The 17852-nt window shown below is 37.6% G+C and overlaps 1 protein-coding gene across 1 annotated transcript in view; it reads left to right on the forward strand.

The window, feature by feature from the left end:
* Positions 1-8244: 8244 nt before the first annotated feature.
* Positions 8245-17852, forward strand: part of LOC100719167 (vomeronasal type-2 receptor 116-like) — a 31893-nt gene continuing 22285 nt past the window's right edge. The window contains exon 1 of the mRNA XM_063229064.1: positions 8245-8519. Within this exon, the coding sequence (XP_063085134.1) occupies positions 8245-8519 (275 nt within the window). The remainder of the gene's footprint in view (positions 8520-17852) is intronic.

Consider the following 17852-nt stretch of genomic DNA (forward strand, 5'->3'; position numbering starts at 1 on the left):
AATCTTTGGGTATTACTTCGTATACTGTAGCATCAAACATATCAAGACAATGTAAAACACTTCAAGAGAATGACAGTATTATAGGGTATTTAGAATCAACTAACAGAAAATGAACAATGGTTTCTGTATAATCTCCTTGTCTATAAAAGTTTTTGTTTATATTATCACATATAATAAAATCCAATAAGTTACAACACGTTAAAACCGATGGAGACAGAAGAACAAAAGCTTGATGGGACTTCAAAACAAGAGGATATTAAGTCAGCACTAGCTATTATGATGTCTTGTTTCTCCAAAATGGCTGTTCCTACCATCTAACCTTCTCTGCCTCATTTCTGTTGAGCTCTTTTTCTGTCATTAGTTGTCAGTTTGTCCTCTTCATTTTGCTTTCTTCTCCATTCGTTGTGACCTCTCTGCCACTGTTTCTGGAATCTTGGTATTTTTCATTTTTAGAATATCCTGCAGTAATCTCTGTAGAGTTGAATTGGTGGTTGCAAATTCCCCTAGTTCCTTTTTATCCTGGAAGCACCTTGTTTTTCCATCAATTTCTAGGAACAGTTGTGCAGGATATATCAATCTTGGCTGGAGTTAATTGTCTTTCAAAGCTCAAATTATTTCCCCCCCATGCTCTTTGTGATTTGATGGTTTGTGCCGAGAAGTCTGCTGTAATTCTGATGGGTGTTCCCTTGTAAATGGTCTGTTTCTTGTCTTTGACGGCTTTTAATATTCTGTTCTTATATTGGATTTCTGGAATTTTGATTATTATATGCCTGGGTGTAGCTCTATTTGGGTTGTAGGTGGCTGGGGCCCTGTATGCCTCATACATCTGAGTATCTTTACCTTTTGCTAAATTAGGGAAATTCTCCTGGATTATTTCTGAGAATAGCTTTTGTAATTCATTTGTTTGATCTCCTACTTCTTCTTTTATGTTCTTAATTATTTTTTTAATTCTTTTTTTTATTTAAAGAAAAGGAAACAAAAAATACATTCAGATAAAAAAGGGTAGAAATAATGCAAAATTACAGAAAAACAAATGCTAAGAAATCACTGGTTGATAAGTTACATATTGTCATCTTAGAAATAGCTGTTCAGGTTACAAAATTAAAGTATTTAGAATGACATTCAAAAAAGTGACACTACAAACAGTTCTGCTCAATGATCAAACTAAAACTCAGTAATATGGTTATCAGTCCTACACACTTGTTTTACATCTCAGACCAGGTAAGATTAAACATATCAAAACAGAACAAAACAGTTAAAAAAACAATTTAAAGAAATACAGATTTCAAAGCAAGTCCACTGGAGATCTTCACTGTCTATCTAATTGTCTCTAGTTCCTTACAAATAATTGTCCCCATCTTCACCCACTTTATATGCTTATTGCATATTATAGAACTAATCAAATCATTAAAGGATGAAGGCTTTTTAGGTCAAGATCCAACATTAGGGAACACAATAATAACTACCATCGCATCTCTCGTTGTCTTCGTGGTAGCCATCCCCATCTTTACATATGCTGAAATTAAACTCAAGAGACCAGACCAATGTCATTCTAATCAACAAACAATGGTATTGCTAGAATTTATATCATAATGCTACAAAATTAGCATTGGGTTTCTTAGCGTCTCTTCTTCAGAGTATCTGTTCATTGCATCTTGCATTATATAATCTGTTCCTGTAAATAATTTTTTAAAAAAAACTCATGTGTGAATTTCTACATATATATCTATCCTCTCTGTATTATAGGGAAAACCAAGTCGTAACAAGACAGCAAAACAAATTCCTAGAAAAACATGCAATGGATAAGACATATATGCCACAATATAGGTGATCTTCCATAGTTAATGTTTTCTCTTGTTGTTTTTAATAGATTTGTCCACATCATCGGCTTAATATAGTATTACCTATTTTTATAAAAACACAACTTTGAAAGCATTGTAGGATTTGAGAGGTGTTAATAGTTAATACCAGTATGGATATCCTTTATATCTTGTCATCTTCAGAGTAGTTGCCTCTACTTTTAGGGTTGACACTAACAAGCATACCAAATTCAAATAAAATCAGCCAAGGCCAACCCATGGTCTTATGATTCAGATTCAATTAAGATCAGTCATAGTAAGACAATGTAAGTAATACAGTATTTCAGTTTAAGTTAATAGGAAAGTAAGGATAGTTACCATGGTATAACCTGCTATTTTTGGGTCAGACGTCTGTGCCTTCAAATCTGACATGAGTGGACAGAATAGAACAAATTAAATTCAAACTAAATATGGTGATAAGACTACTGTGTCTTTTAAATCCTGATACACTATTAACAATGGCCTCTGCCTTTTTTATAGTGTTTCAGAGCTGTCTATACTAAAGACTATAGCTTACCGTCTCTGCCTCATGTCTGCTACTCCACTTTTCTGCTATAATCTGTCCACCTTATTCCCTCATTCCACTGTCTGCCCCATTCATTGAGGCCTCTCTGCCACTGTTGCCAGAATCATGGTATCCCATCCTCTTTCTCTGGAATGTCTCTGTAGGGTTGGATTGGTGGCCACGAACTCCCACAATTCCTCCTTGTCCTGGAAGCATCTTATTTCTCCATTAATTTTGAGAGAGAGTTTTGACGGGTATATGAGCCTTGGTTGCATATCATTTTCTTTCAGGACTTGGAATATTTCTCCCCATTCCCTTCTTGACTTAAGAGTTTGTGTTGAAAAGTCTGTTGTTACTTTGATAATTTTCCTGTTGAAGGTAATCTGCTTCTTTTCTTTGGCTGCTTTTAATATTCTGTTCTTTTGGGGGATTTCTGGAATCTTGAGTATTATATGTGTAGGCATAGATCTGTTTTGGTTGTAGGTAGCTGGTGTTCTGTATGCCTCTTTTATCTGGATATCATTTCTTTTTGCTATACATGGGAAATTTTGCTTTAATATATCTGTGAATATTCTTTGTATTTCATTTTTGGTTGCTCCTGCTTCCTCACTCACATTCTTTATTCTTAAGTTATGTATCTTTTTGTCATCTTCTAGTCTTTGAATTGTTTCTTTCTGGTTCCTTGTTATTTTTAAGAGGCTTTTTCTTTCACGATCATATGTCATAAATCTCTCTTCAAGTTTCAGAAGGCTGTCTTTAGTTTCTGTCAGGATATTTTGCCAGTGTTCAATGGAGTTTTTATTTTTCTGGTAATCTCTTTGGATGTGTCTCATGTATTCTAAGTTACATTTAAACTCTTCTTCAGAAGTTTCTCTTTCTTTTCTGATTTCCTCAGTTCTTCTATCTGTGTTCTCTTGGGCGGGGTTTGTCATTTCTTTAATTAATCTCTTTATATCTTGCCTCACTTGAATCAAGAGTACAGCTTTAAATTCATCTATGAGGTCATGGAGGTATTTTTTAATTTCAGCTGATGCTGTGTCCAGTATTGGATGGTTACTGTGCTTGTTCTCTTCAGTGTTTACTTCTCCTGGGCTTATTTTCTCATGTTGGGCAGCTGGAGATTTTTTTTCAAATTTTTATCTCTTGTCATCTTTCTGGATTCTTTCAGACTGGAGTGTCCTGGGGGTCTTTGGCCCTCTCCGTATTGCTTAGGGCCTTTCAGAAGCATCCAGACCTCTCTGTGACAGGAGCACCAGGACAATGGGTCTGCCCAATTCCAGGATGTCTTCCACTAGTTCTCTGTATGATGCTGAAGCCAACACAGCATCAGGCTCTGCCCAATTTCAAGATGTCCTCCACCAGACCTCTCTACAGGGCAACTCGGTGATGTTACTGAGCCACAGGTTCTGCCCAACTCTAAGATGTCTTCCGCCAGACTCTCTGTGTTATTGATGTCCCTGTGGTGGCAGGCTCTGCCCAGTTCCAAGATGTTCTCTGGCCAATGCCAGCGGCCATGGGACCCAGTCCCCAGTACTCACCAGGGCTTGGTGCAGGACCTACTGCACACCACGCTGCTCACCCTCACTGCACTCCCGGCACAGCGTGGAATCAGAAAACTTCACAGCATTCGGCTTCGGAGCTCCAGAGGCTTTCACAATCTCCTCTGGTGCAGCGGGGCAGTCCTGGCTGCTTCTTGGGGTCCCGGGTCTCAATTTCCAGCAGCCACCAAAAGCCGACACAGCTTTTCCTGTTGGGTCCTCAGGTCAGTTTGCTGCATTAGAGGTGTGGGATTTGCAGCCTCCCATTATCAGCCTTCGCAGTCTCAGCATGACTTTAAATCCTCCAGTTGTGCTGTCTTGGTTAATAAGAATCATTATCCATTCGTCTGGCCCTCTCCATGTTGTTATATTCTACCATCTAATATGATTTCTCTGGAGAAACTCTCCACCCGATCCCCTAACAAGCCACCATTTTTGATTCCCTATGTTCTTAATTCTTAAGTTATAGATCCTCTTATCATCTTCTAGTCTTTGTATTATTGCTGTTTGTTTTCTTGTTATTTTTAAGAAGTTTTTCATTTCATGCTCCCACCTTACAAATCTGTCCTCCAGTTCTGATAATCTATCCTTCATTTCTTTCAAGCTGTTATGCCAGCTTTCAATAGAGTTTTTAGTTTCCTGGTAATCTCTTTGAACCTGCTTCACGTATTCTATGTTTTCTCTATTTTCTCCATCAAACAATTCTCCCCTTTTGTTCTGTTCTTCTATTCCACCATTTGTTTTTTCGTGGGTGGTGCTTAGCATTTCTCTAACTATTCTACTTATTTCTTGCTTTATTTCATTAAATACTTCATTTTTGAACTCGTCTATGAGGCTCTGGAAATACTGTTTGATATTGCATGTTTTCTGTCTTCATTCTCTTTTGCATTTACCTTTCCTGGATTAGTTTTCTCAGGACTGGGGACTGAGGACCCTTTCTTGTTGCTCCCTTTTCCCATACTTTTTGTTCCTTCCATACAAGCATATGTAGGAGGCCCAGTTTTTTTTTTTCTCTTTGTCTGTTACAGTTTGTTTGAATCTGCTGTCTAGGTGTTCTCACCCACTGCAGTGTACTAGGGAGACACAGACCTGGGCAGCCTCTGCTGGACCCGCCCCTCCAGGTCAATCTACTGAATGCTTCACTGTTAGGGTGCACCACCAGGCGCAGGGACCTGATTTGGGCTAGCCTACTGGATCTTAGTCCGTGGCATCACCAGGCCAAGCACTCCCCACCACTCCTGCTTGATAGAGGAATATGCGACTAAAGTCACTGCGGGACCCTGTTTCGGCTAGTCTGTTCATTCCCAGAATGTCCTCTGTTGGAGCCTCCTACTCTATGAAAGGGTCCCCATTTCTCTCACTAACCACAGGTTGATGCAGGGCTCCCTGCCAGTCCTGCTCTCAACGCTGTTTGGTTTGCCAATTCCAGCTCTCAGAGCTTTCGCAGGTCTCTCTCCCTGCTGTGCAGATTGGGATGCAGTATCGGCAGCAGGAAATTCAAATTGCAGCTTCCAAAGGCGTGGGATCCAGCTTCCACACTGAGATTTTGTCTGTTACTCTTATAGCATCAGGATTGCATTTCCAGTTGGTTTCTCTCAGCTTACTTCATTCCTGGGTCAGCAGGGTACATCTCCCCTCACGTAGGACTCCTCACACGGCACTGCTCCTGGATTCTAAACTGGTAATCTCAGAGAGCCTCCGTGGCTGCTGTTATTTGTCCACCATGTTCTCCCAGAAGTCTCAGAGCATTCATTTAAAAATTGCAATTACGTATGGAATTTAAGCTAATGATTTTTATATTTAATATATTGACATGTGCATGATATAAAATTATTATGGAGATCTCATATGTTTATTTTTCTGAGCAGAATTTTGTATCTAATTTTGTGTTTTGCACTTAAAATAAAACTTTATTTACAGAGGCTGGTTTTCAAATGTTCCTTGGAGACATGGTGTCAACATTATTCAAGCTATATGTTTTTCTTTAAATATATGGACTTTACTTTTTAAAAGTTGCATTCTATAATAATCAAAGGGGAAATAGTTAATTCTTTGTTGTTCTTTCCAGCTAACACAAATTTACCTAATAAAACATTTCAATATTAGTAAAACAGTATTGACTGACCAATATTTTTAGGTGCATCTAATTATAAATTGGACTTCACTATTTGTACTGATCATTATTTAAAATCTGAAAAATGCAAAATAGCATGTTTGAGCCATTATGATTTTATTCAGATATTTCCCTATCTTGAACACCTCTCTCAGCTCCAGGGTGGTAAAACTTGCCTGTGTAACTATGGTCAGTTGAGGATCACCAATTATAAATTGACATTGGATCTATTTGAAGCTCTCCTTGCCTCATATGCCTTGTGGGCCAGTTTTGGAATGTGTAAATTACCTTCCTCTTGGTCAATGTGATTAGTACCCAAGTGTGGGCATGAATCTTGACTTGTTCCTTTTATGGTGTTAAGCTTGTCCCTTTTACCATTGCCTATCCACTGTTCCAGGAAAAGCACCCTATCTTCTTCCTTACGTTGGGTAATAGAATGCTAGCTTGCTGGAAATGCAGGGTATTTTGCTCCTAGGACCAGGTATGGGTCCCAGATCCCTGCTATGCATCTCTCTGTTTTGTCTTTTTGCTTTTTGTCTCTTGTTTTTTCTTTCTGTAATGCTGGGCACCATCACACAAGCAAGAGATTGGAACCCATGACAGGGGTCTCCAATAACTGGCTCTGTGGGATGGACCACTAATAAGAGTTTGTTATAGATTAAAAACTGGTTGTCAACTTAACACCAGTGGAATTAAATCACCAGCATAGATATTCTACCTGAGTAGAGTTACTGGCATAAATAGAGATGTGGAGAATGTGAAGAGAGGCATTGAAGCACTGTGGATTTCACTAAGTGTTGCTGTTTGAACCTTTGATCCTCCTGCAGGAGCTCTAGTCCTTACAATGAACATTGCTTCTTGGCTCCAGAGGGGAAGATTTGTGTCACTAACTTTCAAGACAAACGTCATTCTGACTTTCTGGCATGTACTTGACTGTGCTTATCATCAGAGGACCTCGGGGCCACTATGTCGCTGAGGATGGCTGTAGTGTTTTTCAGGACAGCACTTGTCTTTGTTTTGAGCATGACTTCTCAGCTCCAGATAGGAACCTCAACCTAGCAACACAGCTCCTTCACCCTGCTGGCAAAGGCTTTCTAGTTTCCACCACTGACCTTGGGCCTTTCGAGCACAGATCCATAAAAGGGAATGGTGTGAGTCCTTCTTGTGGGCTCTAGACCCTCAGTTGGCCTTCTGGGAGATACTGTCATGAACTATGGGTCTTCATCTGGAATCATGCAGAACATTGCTTTGGCAATGAGGCCCTTGTTGAATATTGTATGTCTTCAGTGTTGTGGATAGTTTTCCTGCAGTTTCAGGTGTTAACACTGTGTGACCATCATAAAAATATTATAAACTCCATGTCCTGATTCTAATTGCTCTCCTCCCAACCCCTGACTAAAACAGAATCCTTAAAAATACAGAAGTATTTTTTAGTTTTCCTGATTTGCTTTAGAATAAGAGGAGAAAGGAAATATCCATGCAACACATTTTTCTTGTATGGGGCAGTGCAAAGCTGGAGATATAAAAATATTTCACCACAGTAAGTCAAATGGTGGAATTACCATATTTGAAAGAAATGAGTAGTGAAGAAAGGAGTTGATTTTTATAACTAGGAAATGCAACTCATTTCTGCATTGACCTTTCATTAGTACCTATAATTCAGAATTTCTGGATGCAATGTAGATCTTGGTTCCACAGGCTATGAGGAACATATGTGGCTGGTTTTCTGCACATCTGACATGAGTGTGAGCACGTGTGGTCCTCACAAGGAGTGTTCTGCTAGTGTGTGTGTGAGTGTGGACCTCCCTCTCCTGAGCTTTATGGACAATGCTATCATTGTTCTTGCCTGAACAAGAAACTATTCGACCATTTCACCAAACACCAACTGTGGAATCCTGTGGCACAATCCATTTCCATCATCCCAAAGAGTGTCCATGCAAATGGCTTATTAGTATAGTCATGAAAACAAATTCTCCCAAGGGGAAGTGGCCCTGGGTCCTTGGTCTCAGTGCACTTAGATGAAATCAGCACCTAGGGGCAAAGAGGATGATCTTTGACACAATTTCCAAATTGTCCTTTTCACCTGGACACCAGACCTCAGATACAGAGCCCAGGGGAGAAAATGTTGCAGAGTTTTTCAAGGGGAAGGATGAGTCTTGGCTCAAGGAAGGATAAAGACCCTGGAGTTCTGGCCCCAGATGCTAACAATAACAGATGCATGTACGATATATGTGTGTTTGCCTGCCTGACCCTGCAAGTTCCATCTTCACTCAAATGCACTGCTTTGAGGACCCATCTAAACTATTTCTTTTTATGATCTTCCTCATCCTGTGGTTTATTGTCTTAGTGTGTACCTCAGCTGATGAAGACTGCCTCATCAGAAGAAGTACCAGCACGCAGAGGGATGGAGATGTGGTAATTGGTGGTTTCTTCTCCCTTTTTAACTATCTCTACCTTACCAATTTTGTTGACCTGAAGCCTAGCAAGGACTTCTACCTCCTTAAGTAAGTGCATGGTGTTTATTCCTCTTCGGCTTGTTATCAGGATGGATAATGTATAGGGGCATCTGTGGGTGCATATAGCAAAACTCTGTGTCTGAAACCCCTCCTCACTCACTGGTACACAGAAGCCCTCATTAATTTTGTTCCTTCCTGTTCCCTCTCTTTTTTATGGCTTTAAAGAGGAAAGGAACTATCCTTTTATTTGCTTTTTAATTTCCTATTCAGGCTTGAAGCTGTGGGAGACACCACTGTTTACCTTACACCACTATCGATGCCCACTTTCTTACCTACAATGCCTCTGCATGACATTCAGTGATGCTTACGAGAGACACAATTCACACTCTTTGTCTCCAGCAATGTTTCCTAAATTCTGGGATGTGGTAGTATTTCTTTCATTATGCATACGAAACATGACCTTTTCACAGAGCTGCCATTGTAACTTCTGCAGCACATTCTGCATCCCAGGTTTCACTACAGCTACCCAGTTATTCATTTACCATATGCCTACATCATTAATTCATGCCAGAGGGCTCCATGGCATCAGGAGCTTCAGGGGAGCCAGGAGGTGGGAGCAGCGTTCTGTGAGATTGTTACCTTCATCTTGACTGAACATTGTTTAATTTTTACTTTTTATTTAATTTTAAAGAGAATAAAACAGAACAATAAAACAAAGCAAAATAATGATAAGACATTAGGAAATGTACAATAGTTACTATATTGCATGTTGTTGTCCTCTAGCTGCTCAGCTTTAGGCTTGCAAAGTTAATCGAACAATACAGTTCCTCTGAATCAGTTGGTTGCTCAGGGGAACCATTTTCTCTCCTCTGCCCAAGCACCATGGGCTCACAGGCAGGACCAAACCTTCCTTCCTTGTTCTCCCTATGCTGCTCTCCAGCTGGCTTACAGGTAGGAACTTAGCCTTGCCTCTGCTTTACTGGACACATACACATTCTGTTTTTGGACCTCCTTGGCACCTGTGCTGTAGCCAGTACATGGAGGTGCAAAGTGTCAGGCTGTCCTGGGGGAATGCTGGTGCTCCTGTGAGAGGAGGCTGTCACAGCAAGAACACCAGCTTATGTCTTCACTCACATTCCATAGTCATCGTGTTGGCTCAGGGTGAGGATTTATTACCTCTTCCTTCCTCTGAAAAGTGCCTCTACCTTTTGTATGTTCCTTACCATGTTCAGATATTTACTTGTCTAAGTTTCTTTCTGAGCACTTTTTCTTTGAGTTTCTTTCCTTTTTGGAGGCTGTTTCTTGTTGTTTTGCCTAGGCTAACAGCAGAATCCTGTGCCCCAAGAATTATCCCCACAAGTTGGATTACAGGCAGGTGTCACCCTGCCCAGCATGTGTTTTATTTTCCTTTCCATAATTTCCTCAAATGCTTTTGTGTAATTTTTAAAAATTTTATTTAAAAAATAGGGAAGTCAGAAAAGAAACAAAAGCAACAGGTGTAAGCAACAACAGCAGATTTAAAACAATTACAATACAGGTCTTCAAAACAGAATGAAATAAATTTAACAATGGTTGTTATAATGCATATTGTTGCTTTTTCAAGTAAAGAGAAGAAAACTAAAGAAAACAGAAAACAGAAAAGGATAGAACAAAACCAAATTAAAAAAATATCATTGCAGAATTTCTAGTTGTTACATTTCTCATTGTTGTCTTTAAAAAATAGTTGCCAAAGTCACAAAATCAAAGGATAAATAGTGGTTAGACACTCACACATTAATAGTACAAATCCTTTTGTTCAATGTTCCAATACAAATTCAGTAATATGGTCATCTATTTTACACACTGTACATACTGTTGTACACTTTAGAGCACATTTCTTCACTTTCACTTTCACAGTATCTATTATACTTTGAGGAACCCATTATTCTGTCAGTTTTTGTTGTTTCTTACTCTAAAGAGACAATGTGATATTTACTCATGTGAGACTTGTTTATTTCACTAATGAGGATATTTTCAATTGCCTCCATTAACCTATAAAGGCCTCAAGATTATCCTTTTTATAGCTGAGTAGTATTCCATTGTATAAAAATATCACATTTTTTTTCATCTACTCTGCAGTTGAAAGGCATTTTGGTTGTTTCCAAGATTTAGCCATCACAAATTGTTCTGCTATGAATATGGGCGCACATATATCTCTGTGACATGACTTTTTCAATTTTTGTGGGAAAATACCCAGGAGGGTAATAGCTGGATTGAACGGAACTTCCAATCCTAGCTTTTTTAGGAATCTCCATATTGATTTCCATAGTGGTTGCACCAGTCTGCACTCCAACAACAGTCTGCACATCCTCGCCAACATTTGTCATCAGTTGTTTTCTTGATAGCAGCCATTCTTTCCTGGGTGAGAGGAAATCTCAATTCAGTTTTAATTTGCATTTCTCAAATGAGCACTAATGATGAAAATTTCTTCATGTATTTATTTTCCATTTGTATATCTTCATCTGAGAACTGTGTATTCATTCCAGATGTCCATTTTTGGAGAGCGTCTTTGAATTTGGGGGTCTTGATGTTTTTCAGCTCCTTATATGTTCTGGATATAAGTCCTTTAAGAAATTGTTGGCTAAAATTCTTTCCCGTTCTGTGGGTTTTCTTTACACTTTGTTGGTGATTTATTTTGAAGTGCCAAAACTTTTTAGTAATATGAGATCCCAGTTGTTGATTCTTTGAAGTATTTCAGGGTAGTTTGCATTTTATTCATGAATTTTCTCCCTATCTGTATGTCATCAAGGTTTTTACTTACTTTGTCTTCCAGTAGATTTAGTGTTTCTGTTTTAATATTTAGATCCTTGATCCATTTTGACTTTAGTTTAGTGTATGGTGATAGGTAGGGGTCTATTTTCAGTCTTTGGCATATGAATGTCAGTTTTTCCAACACCATTTGTTAAAGAGGCTATGCTTCTTGCAGTGAACATGCTTGTCCCTTTGTCCAGTATAAGATGGCTGAGTGCCTTTGTAGTATTGTTTGCATCTTCTAATCTATTTCAGTGATCTTCAGGTCTATTTCTTTGCCAGTACCATGCTGATTTTATTACTATGGCTTTGTAGTATAGTTTCAAGTCAGGAATTGAAATGCCTCCTGCTTTGCATTTGTTGCCCAGAATTGCCTTTGCAATTAAGATTTCTTCTATTTATAGTTCAATTTTAGCAATATTTTCTCTGGGTCTGTAAGGTATGTTTATGGTATTTTGATTGAGATTGCATTGTATCTGAATGACAATTTTGGGAGTATGCCATTTACAGAATGTTGTTTCTTCCTAACCAAGAGCGTGGAATATCCCTTGCATTTTCTAATATCCTGTGCAATCTCCTTTTTAAGAGTCTTATAATTTTGAGAATATAGATCTTTTACATTCCTGGTTAGGTTGATACCTAGGTATTTGATTTTTTAGATGGTATTGTGAAAGGTGATATTTCTATAATTTCTCTCTCAGTGCGTTCTTTGTGTATAGGAATACTATTGATTTTTGAGTGTTGGCTTTGTGTCCAGCTACACTGCTGAGTCTGTTTATTATCTCTAGCTGTCTTTTAATGGAGCCTGGTGTTTGGGTGGACTCAGCCAAAGGGTGGGCTGAGCAGAGGTGTCCAAGACTGCCCACGTGGGTCAGGGGCTTGCTGGGTGGTCTCAGCCAAGGGTTTTGTGTGATTTTTATGTATTTCATGTACCAACTTTGATTCTGATGGTTGCTGCTGGTTGTTGGTTTCGAGAATCTTTCAGTGGTGGACTCAGTGAATTCATTTCTGCATCTGCTAAACTCTCAGGAGGAATATTTGTGGTAAGTTTTGAAAGTAGTTAGAAAGAAACAATTGTATACTCAGTCTTAACTTCTGACATAGGGTCTACTGCAACAGTGCTTTGTACTGGGGGTAGAAGGGAATTTGATACTGAACACTGCACAGGATGATGGGGTTTGGATCACACAGCAGGGTGGAGGTCCATGGATGCACATTATGGAGCATGGTTTAGCAGTGAACAGTTATCTGGGAAAGCTACCCTCACCAGGTTCTAGCTGAAGGCAACAAATCTGGTCAGACACCATCTGGTGAGAGTGGAAGATGAGGAAATAATCCTGTCAATTGTGATCGGATTTCTGGGATATCTGGAAATATTCAGAATAAAACTGGACAACATAAAGACAATCAAAGATTCTCAGAAGGCAAGCTGAGGAGTTGTTCATGGGAGAGCTGCATTTGGTAGAAGAACTCACATTTGTCAGGCAGAGGTGAAGATCTTCTGTATCTTCCAGTGAGCTCAGGCACTCTGGGTTGAGGAAGGCAAGGATTTTTTTCTCTTCAGAAGAGGAGAATAGAAGAGAGGAGAGGAGAGGAAAGAAGAGGAGAGCAGAGGAGAGGAGAGGAGAGGAGAGGAGAGGAGAGGAGAGGAGAGGAGAGGAGGAGGCAGGTGAAAGGAGGGGAGGGAAGAGAAAGACCACAGCTCAGTTTCCCTCTCATTTTCTGCTATCTACTATTAGTCCTCAGAGATCCAGTCTGCTTGAGCAGTTGGGTCACTTTCATAGCCTGAGCCCTTTAGACCTACCTAGGACTGAAAAGACACTCATGCAGTTTCATTAGCCATATATATCCAACTGACCTACCCTAGAAACAAGCCTTAAAGGGCTCAAAAAGAATTTTATTTCTCTTAAAATCAGAAGAAAATAAGAATTTTAGAAATGAAGAATAAGTACCTATGTAATATTGCCACATTTCTGACATTATATTGTAAAATGTAGCTTTAATATATTCAAGGGAGCAAGTGTCCCCTGCATACATGTCAGAGCCCAAATATTAATGTAGTTTTGGAAAATCCTCTAGTATTTTTCACGTAAATATACATGCACCACAAAAGTAAGTTTATTCTGCCTCTACTCTGCATGAATCTACTACTACTCAAGTAAAAGAATATGACTTATATGTTTATGTTTCTATATTATTCCAATATTTATAATTGTCATGCAAAAATCATGTTACATTTTGCCATAAATTCACTCTCATCAATTTTTGCATGTTTCTTTTTTGCAATTAATTTTATTGGCACAATTTAGATATACATAGTGATCACATTCATTGTAGAGAACTTGTACCTGTACATAACGTATCTTGAGTCATTTTTGTTTCATTCCTTTTCCTCTCTTCAATCCATCTTGTCCTCCTTATTTGAAAATTTTTGGTTCTATTTTCTTCTTCTTTTGCTATTTTCTTCTTTTCCTTTCTTCCCTCATCCTTTCTCTCCTCATCATTTTCCCTTCACCTTTGAAACATTTCTTCTTATATCACAATACCTATTATACATTTTGATCTTTATTTACATTTTCATTTTTTATATCAGAAAGATTATATGATATCTACACATGTTGTCCAATGTATTTCACTTAAGAGTATGATCTCAAGGTGCATTCATTTACCCACAACTTTATAACTGAGTAGTACTCCACTGTATTTAAAAAATAACCCTGTATCTTCTTTGTCCATTAAGCCATAAATGAGAAGTCAGTCTGGGTTTGAGATTCAGCTATTAAAGACTGTGCTGCTAAACATGAGTGTGTGTACATTGCTATGATATGATGCTTTTAATTCTTTGGAGAAATACCAAGAACAGGAATAGCTGGGCAAAATGAGACCTTCAGACTTATTTTTGACAGTCTTCACATTGAATTCCACAGTAGTTGCATCAGTCTACACTCCCACCCACAGAGGGACAGGAATTGTTCTTCCACACAGCCCCATCAGCGTTTGTTATAGGTTGATTTCATGATAATAGCCATTGTTTCTGGAGTGAAATGGAAACTCAACATTATTTTAATTTATATCTCACAAATGACCAGAGATGATGCATTTTTCTATTTGTATTTCTTTATCTGAGAATTGTGTATTGATTTCAGATACCCAGTTTTGTATTGTGTCTTTAAATTTGACAGATTAAATTTTTAGGACTCTATATGTGTTAGGCATTAGACCTTTGTGTGAGGAACAACAGGCAAAATTTTTTCTTACTCTGTGGGTTGTTTCTTCACTCTTTTGATTTCTTTTGCTGTGCAAAAGCTTTTTAATGAGATGAGATCCCAGCTATCGTTTCTTTGTAATATTTTTCATGGGATCTGGTTTTCTTGCTGAAATCTTTGCCTATGCCTATGTCTTCAAGAGTTCTACCTATTCTCTCTTTTAGCCAATTTAGTGTTTCTGTTTAAATATTTAGATTTGTGGTTCATTTAGATTTTTGTATTATGTATGGTGAGAGCCATATGTCTAGTTTAGTCGTGAGCATGTGCAAAGCCAGTATGCTTTATTAAAGAGGCTATGTTTCTTTCAGTGAATGTCTTTGACTCCTTTGTAAAAAAATAAAGTGACTGAGCATGTTTGGAGTTGTGTCTGCATCTTGTACTTAGTAGCATTGATCCTCAGGTCTTTTTTTTGACCAGTGCCATGCTGATTTTATCAGAGCAGCTTTTAGTATAATTTTAATTCAGGGATTGTGATGCCTCCTGCCTTGCATTTGTTGCTCAGGATTGCCTTTGCTATGCTAGGTTTCCTCTGCTTCCAAATAAATTTTAGGAATAATTGCTTTATATCTCTGAATAAGCTAATGATATTTTGATTGGGAATGCATTAAATTTGTATAGCAATCTTGGTAATAGGGCCATTTTCACTGTGCTGATTCTTCCTGTCCACAAGCAAGGGATATCTTTACATTTTCTGATATCTTCTTCAATCTCTATTCTCAGAGTACTGCAATTTTTAATATGTAAATGTTTACTTCCTTTTCTGGAATTATTCATTAGTATTTCACTTTTTGGATGATTTTGTGAAGATTCATTTTCCATAATTTCTCTCAATGAGTTTGTTGTGTATAGAAATGCTATTGATTCTTGAGTGTTTACTTTGTATCCAACTACCCTAAGGAAATTCATTATTAAATCTAGAATTCTTTTAGTGGACTTTTTCTTTGTAGAGTATCGTGTCATCTGCAAATAATAATTTAATAACTTTTTTCCTATGCTTATTCCTTTTGATTTGTCTGTCCTATCTAATTCCTTTGGCTAATATTTCCAGAACTATATTGAATATAAGTGTTGATAACAGACATCCTTGTCTCATTCATGATTCTGTTGAAAGCTTTGAGATTTTGTGCATGATTTTGGCTGTTGGTTTGTCATAAATGGCTTTTAACGGATCGAGGTAAAGATCAGGTATTCTGATTTTCTGTAGGTTATTTTATTTTTCAACATGAATGAGTTTGGGACTTTCTCAAAACTTTTCTGCATCTGATGAGATGATTATGTGATTTTTCTCTGTTGATATGGTTTTTTATATAAATTGATTTGCATTTGTTGTATCATTCCTGAATTCCTGGGACAAATCCCACTTGGTCCTGGTGTATGAACTTATTGATGATTTTCTGCATTCTGCTTGCTGGTGTTTTAATGAGAATTTTTTCATGTATGTTCATTAGTGAGCTTGGCCCTTAGTTCTTTTTTGGTTGTGTCTTTCTCTGGTTTTGGTATTATGGTAATTGTTCCCTCCACAAATGAATTAGTGCTACTTTCCATTCAATTTCATTAAAGATTTTGAAGAGTGTTGACTTTAAATCTATCCTTAAATTTCTTTAGAATTCCTGTGTGAATCTATCAGGACCTCGCTTTTTCTTTGTTCATAAGTTTTTAATTACACTTTCTATATCATTAACTAATATTGGGTTATTTAGAATTTCTACATCTTCTTGATTTAGGTTGGGTAATTGATATTTATCTAAGAACCTGTCTTTTCTTCTGATCCAAAGTGTGTAATAGGTATTGTGAAAGTAAAATGGAAAGAAACTGCTCAAATGGAAAGAATGTCTGGGATAGGGGAAAAAGGGAAAAGGGTATATACATCTATATCTATATCTATGTATCTATAGCTATATCTCATATATATGTACACAAAATAGTGCTAATCTCTATTATTTCCTCGAAAAGAACTGTTTGATATTTCATTGTTCAATTGTTTGATTATTTTCATCCCTACATTTTGTAATCTGAACAACTATTTTGAAAATAACAATATGTAATAAATTATCCAGCGTTAATCTCATGTTATTTTGTTTTGAAATTCTGTATCAATATTTTTTATTTTTAAAATAAAAAGTATTCTCTGATGTATTCTTACTAATATAACAATAGGCATCAGGCATCACAAATTTGCTTCCCCAATATCAGCCCACTGATGGTATGTTTTCTGCTTGGATCTTTGATTCGTTGATTCTTTGGATTGTTTTCTTAGTCTCTATTGCATTGATTTCTGCTCTGGTTTTTATAATTTCTTCTTTTCTTTTGGCTTTGGGCTTGACTTGCTCTTCTTTTTCTAGCTGTTTGAGGTGTAGCATCAAGTTATTTATTTGTATTCGTTCTGATTTCCTGATGTGGGAACTCAGTGCAATAAATTTTCCTCTGAGGACAGCTTTCATTGCATCCCACAAATTCCAGTAAGTTGTATCTGTATTTTCATTTTCTTTTAGGTATAGTTTAATTTCTTCTGTGACCCACTGATTACTCAAGAGTGTCTTATTCAGTTTCCATGTGTTGCGGGATTTTTGCAGTATCTTTTATCATTAATTTCTAATTTCAGAGCGCTATGATCCGATAACATGCAAGGGATGATTTTAACTCTTTTGCATTTGTGTAAGTATGTTCTGTGAGCTAATATATGGTCTATTTTAGAGAATGATCCATGTACTGCTGAGAAGAATGTGTATTCTGATGTTGTTGGGTGGAACATTCTGTATATGTCTATCAAATCCATTTGTTCGCAGGTGTGATTCAGTTCTGTTATTTCTTTGCTCATTTTCTGTCTAGTTGATCTGTCCCTTGGTGTCAATGGCGTATTAAGGTCTCCTGTTACAATTGTGTTACTGATAATTATTTGAGTTTTCATTTCTGTTAATAGTTGTTTTATATAACTGGGTGCTCTGGAGTTTGGGGCATATATATTTAAGATAGTTATCTCTTCCTCTTGGAGTTTTCCCCTAACAAGTATGTAGTGACCTTCTTTGTCCTTTATGGTCATTGTTGGTTTAAAGTTCACGTTGTCTGCAAACAGAATGGCTACTCCTGCCTTTTTTTGGATTCCTGCTGCATGAAGTATTGTTTTCCATCCTTTGACTTTCAGTCTGTGAGTATCCTTGTGGGTTAGATGGGTTTCCTGTAAACAGCATATGGTTGGATTTTGTTTCTTGATCCATTCTGCTAGTCTGTTTCTTTTGATTGGTGCATTGAGACCATTTACATGAACGGTTATTACTGTTAAATGCTGGTTTATTGTTGACATGTTATTTCTCTGCTGTTGCATCTT

The sequence above is a fragment of the Cavia porcellus genome, unplaced genomic scaffold (genome assembly GCF_034190915.1).
Source record: "Cavia porcellus strain 051 isolate PalLab524CR breed Dunkin Hartley unplaced genomic scaffold, mCavPor4.1 scaffold_17, whole genome shotgun sequence".
Lineage (NCBI taxonomy): Eukaryota > Metazoa > Chordata > Mammalia > Rodentia > Caviidae > Cavia > Cavia porcellus.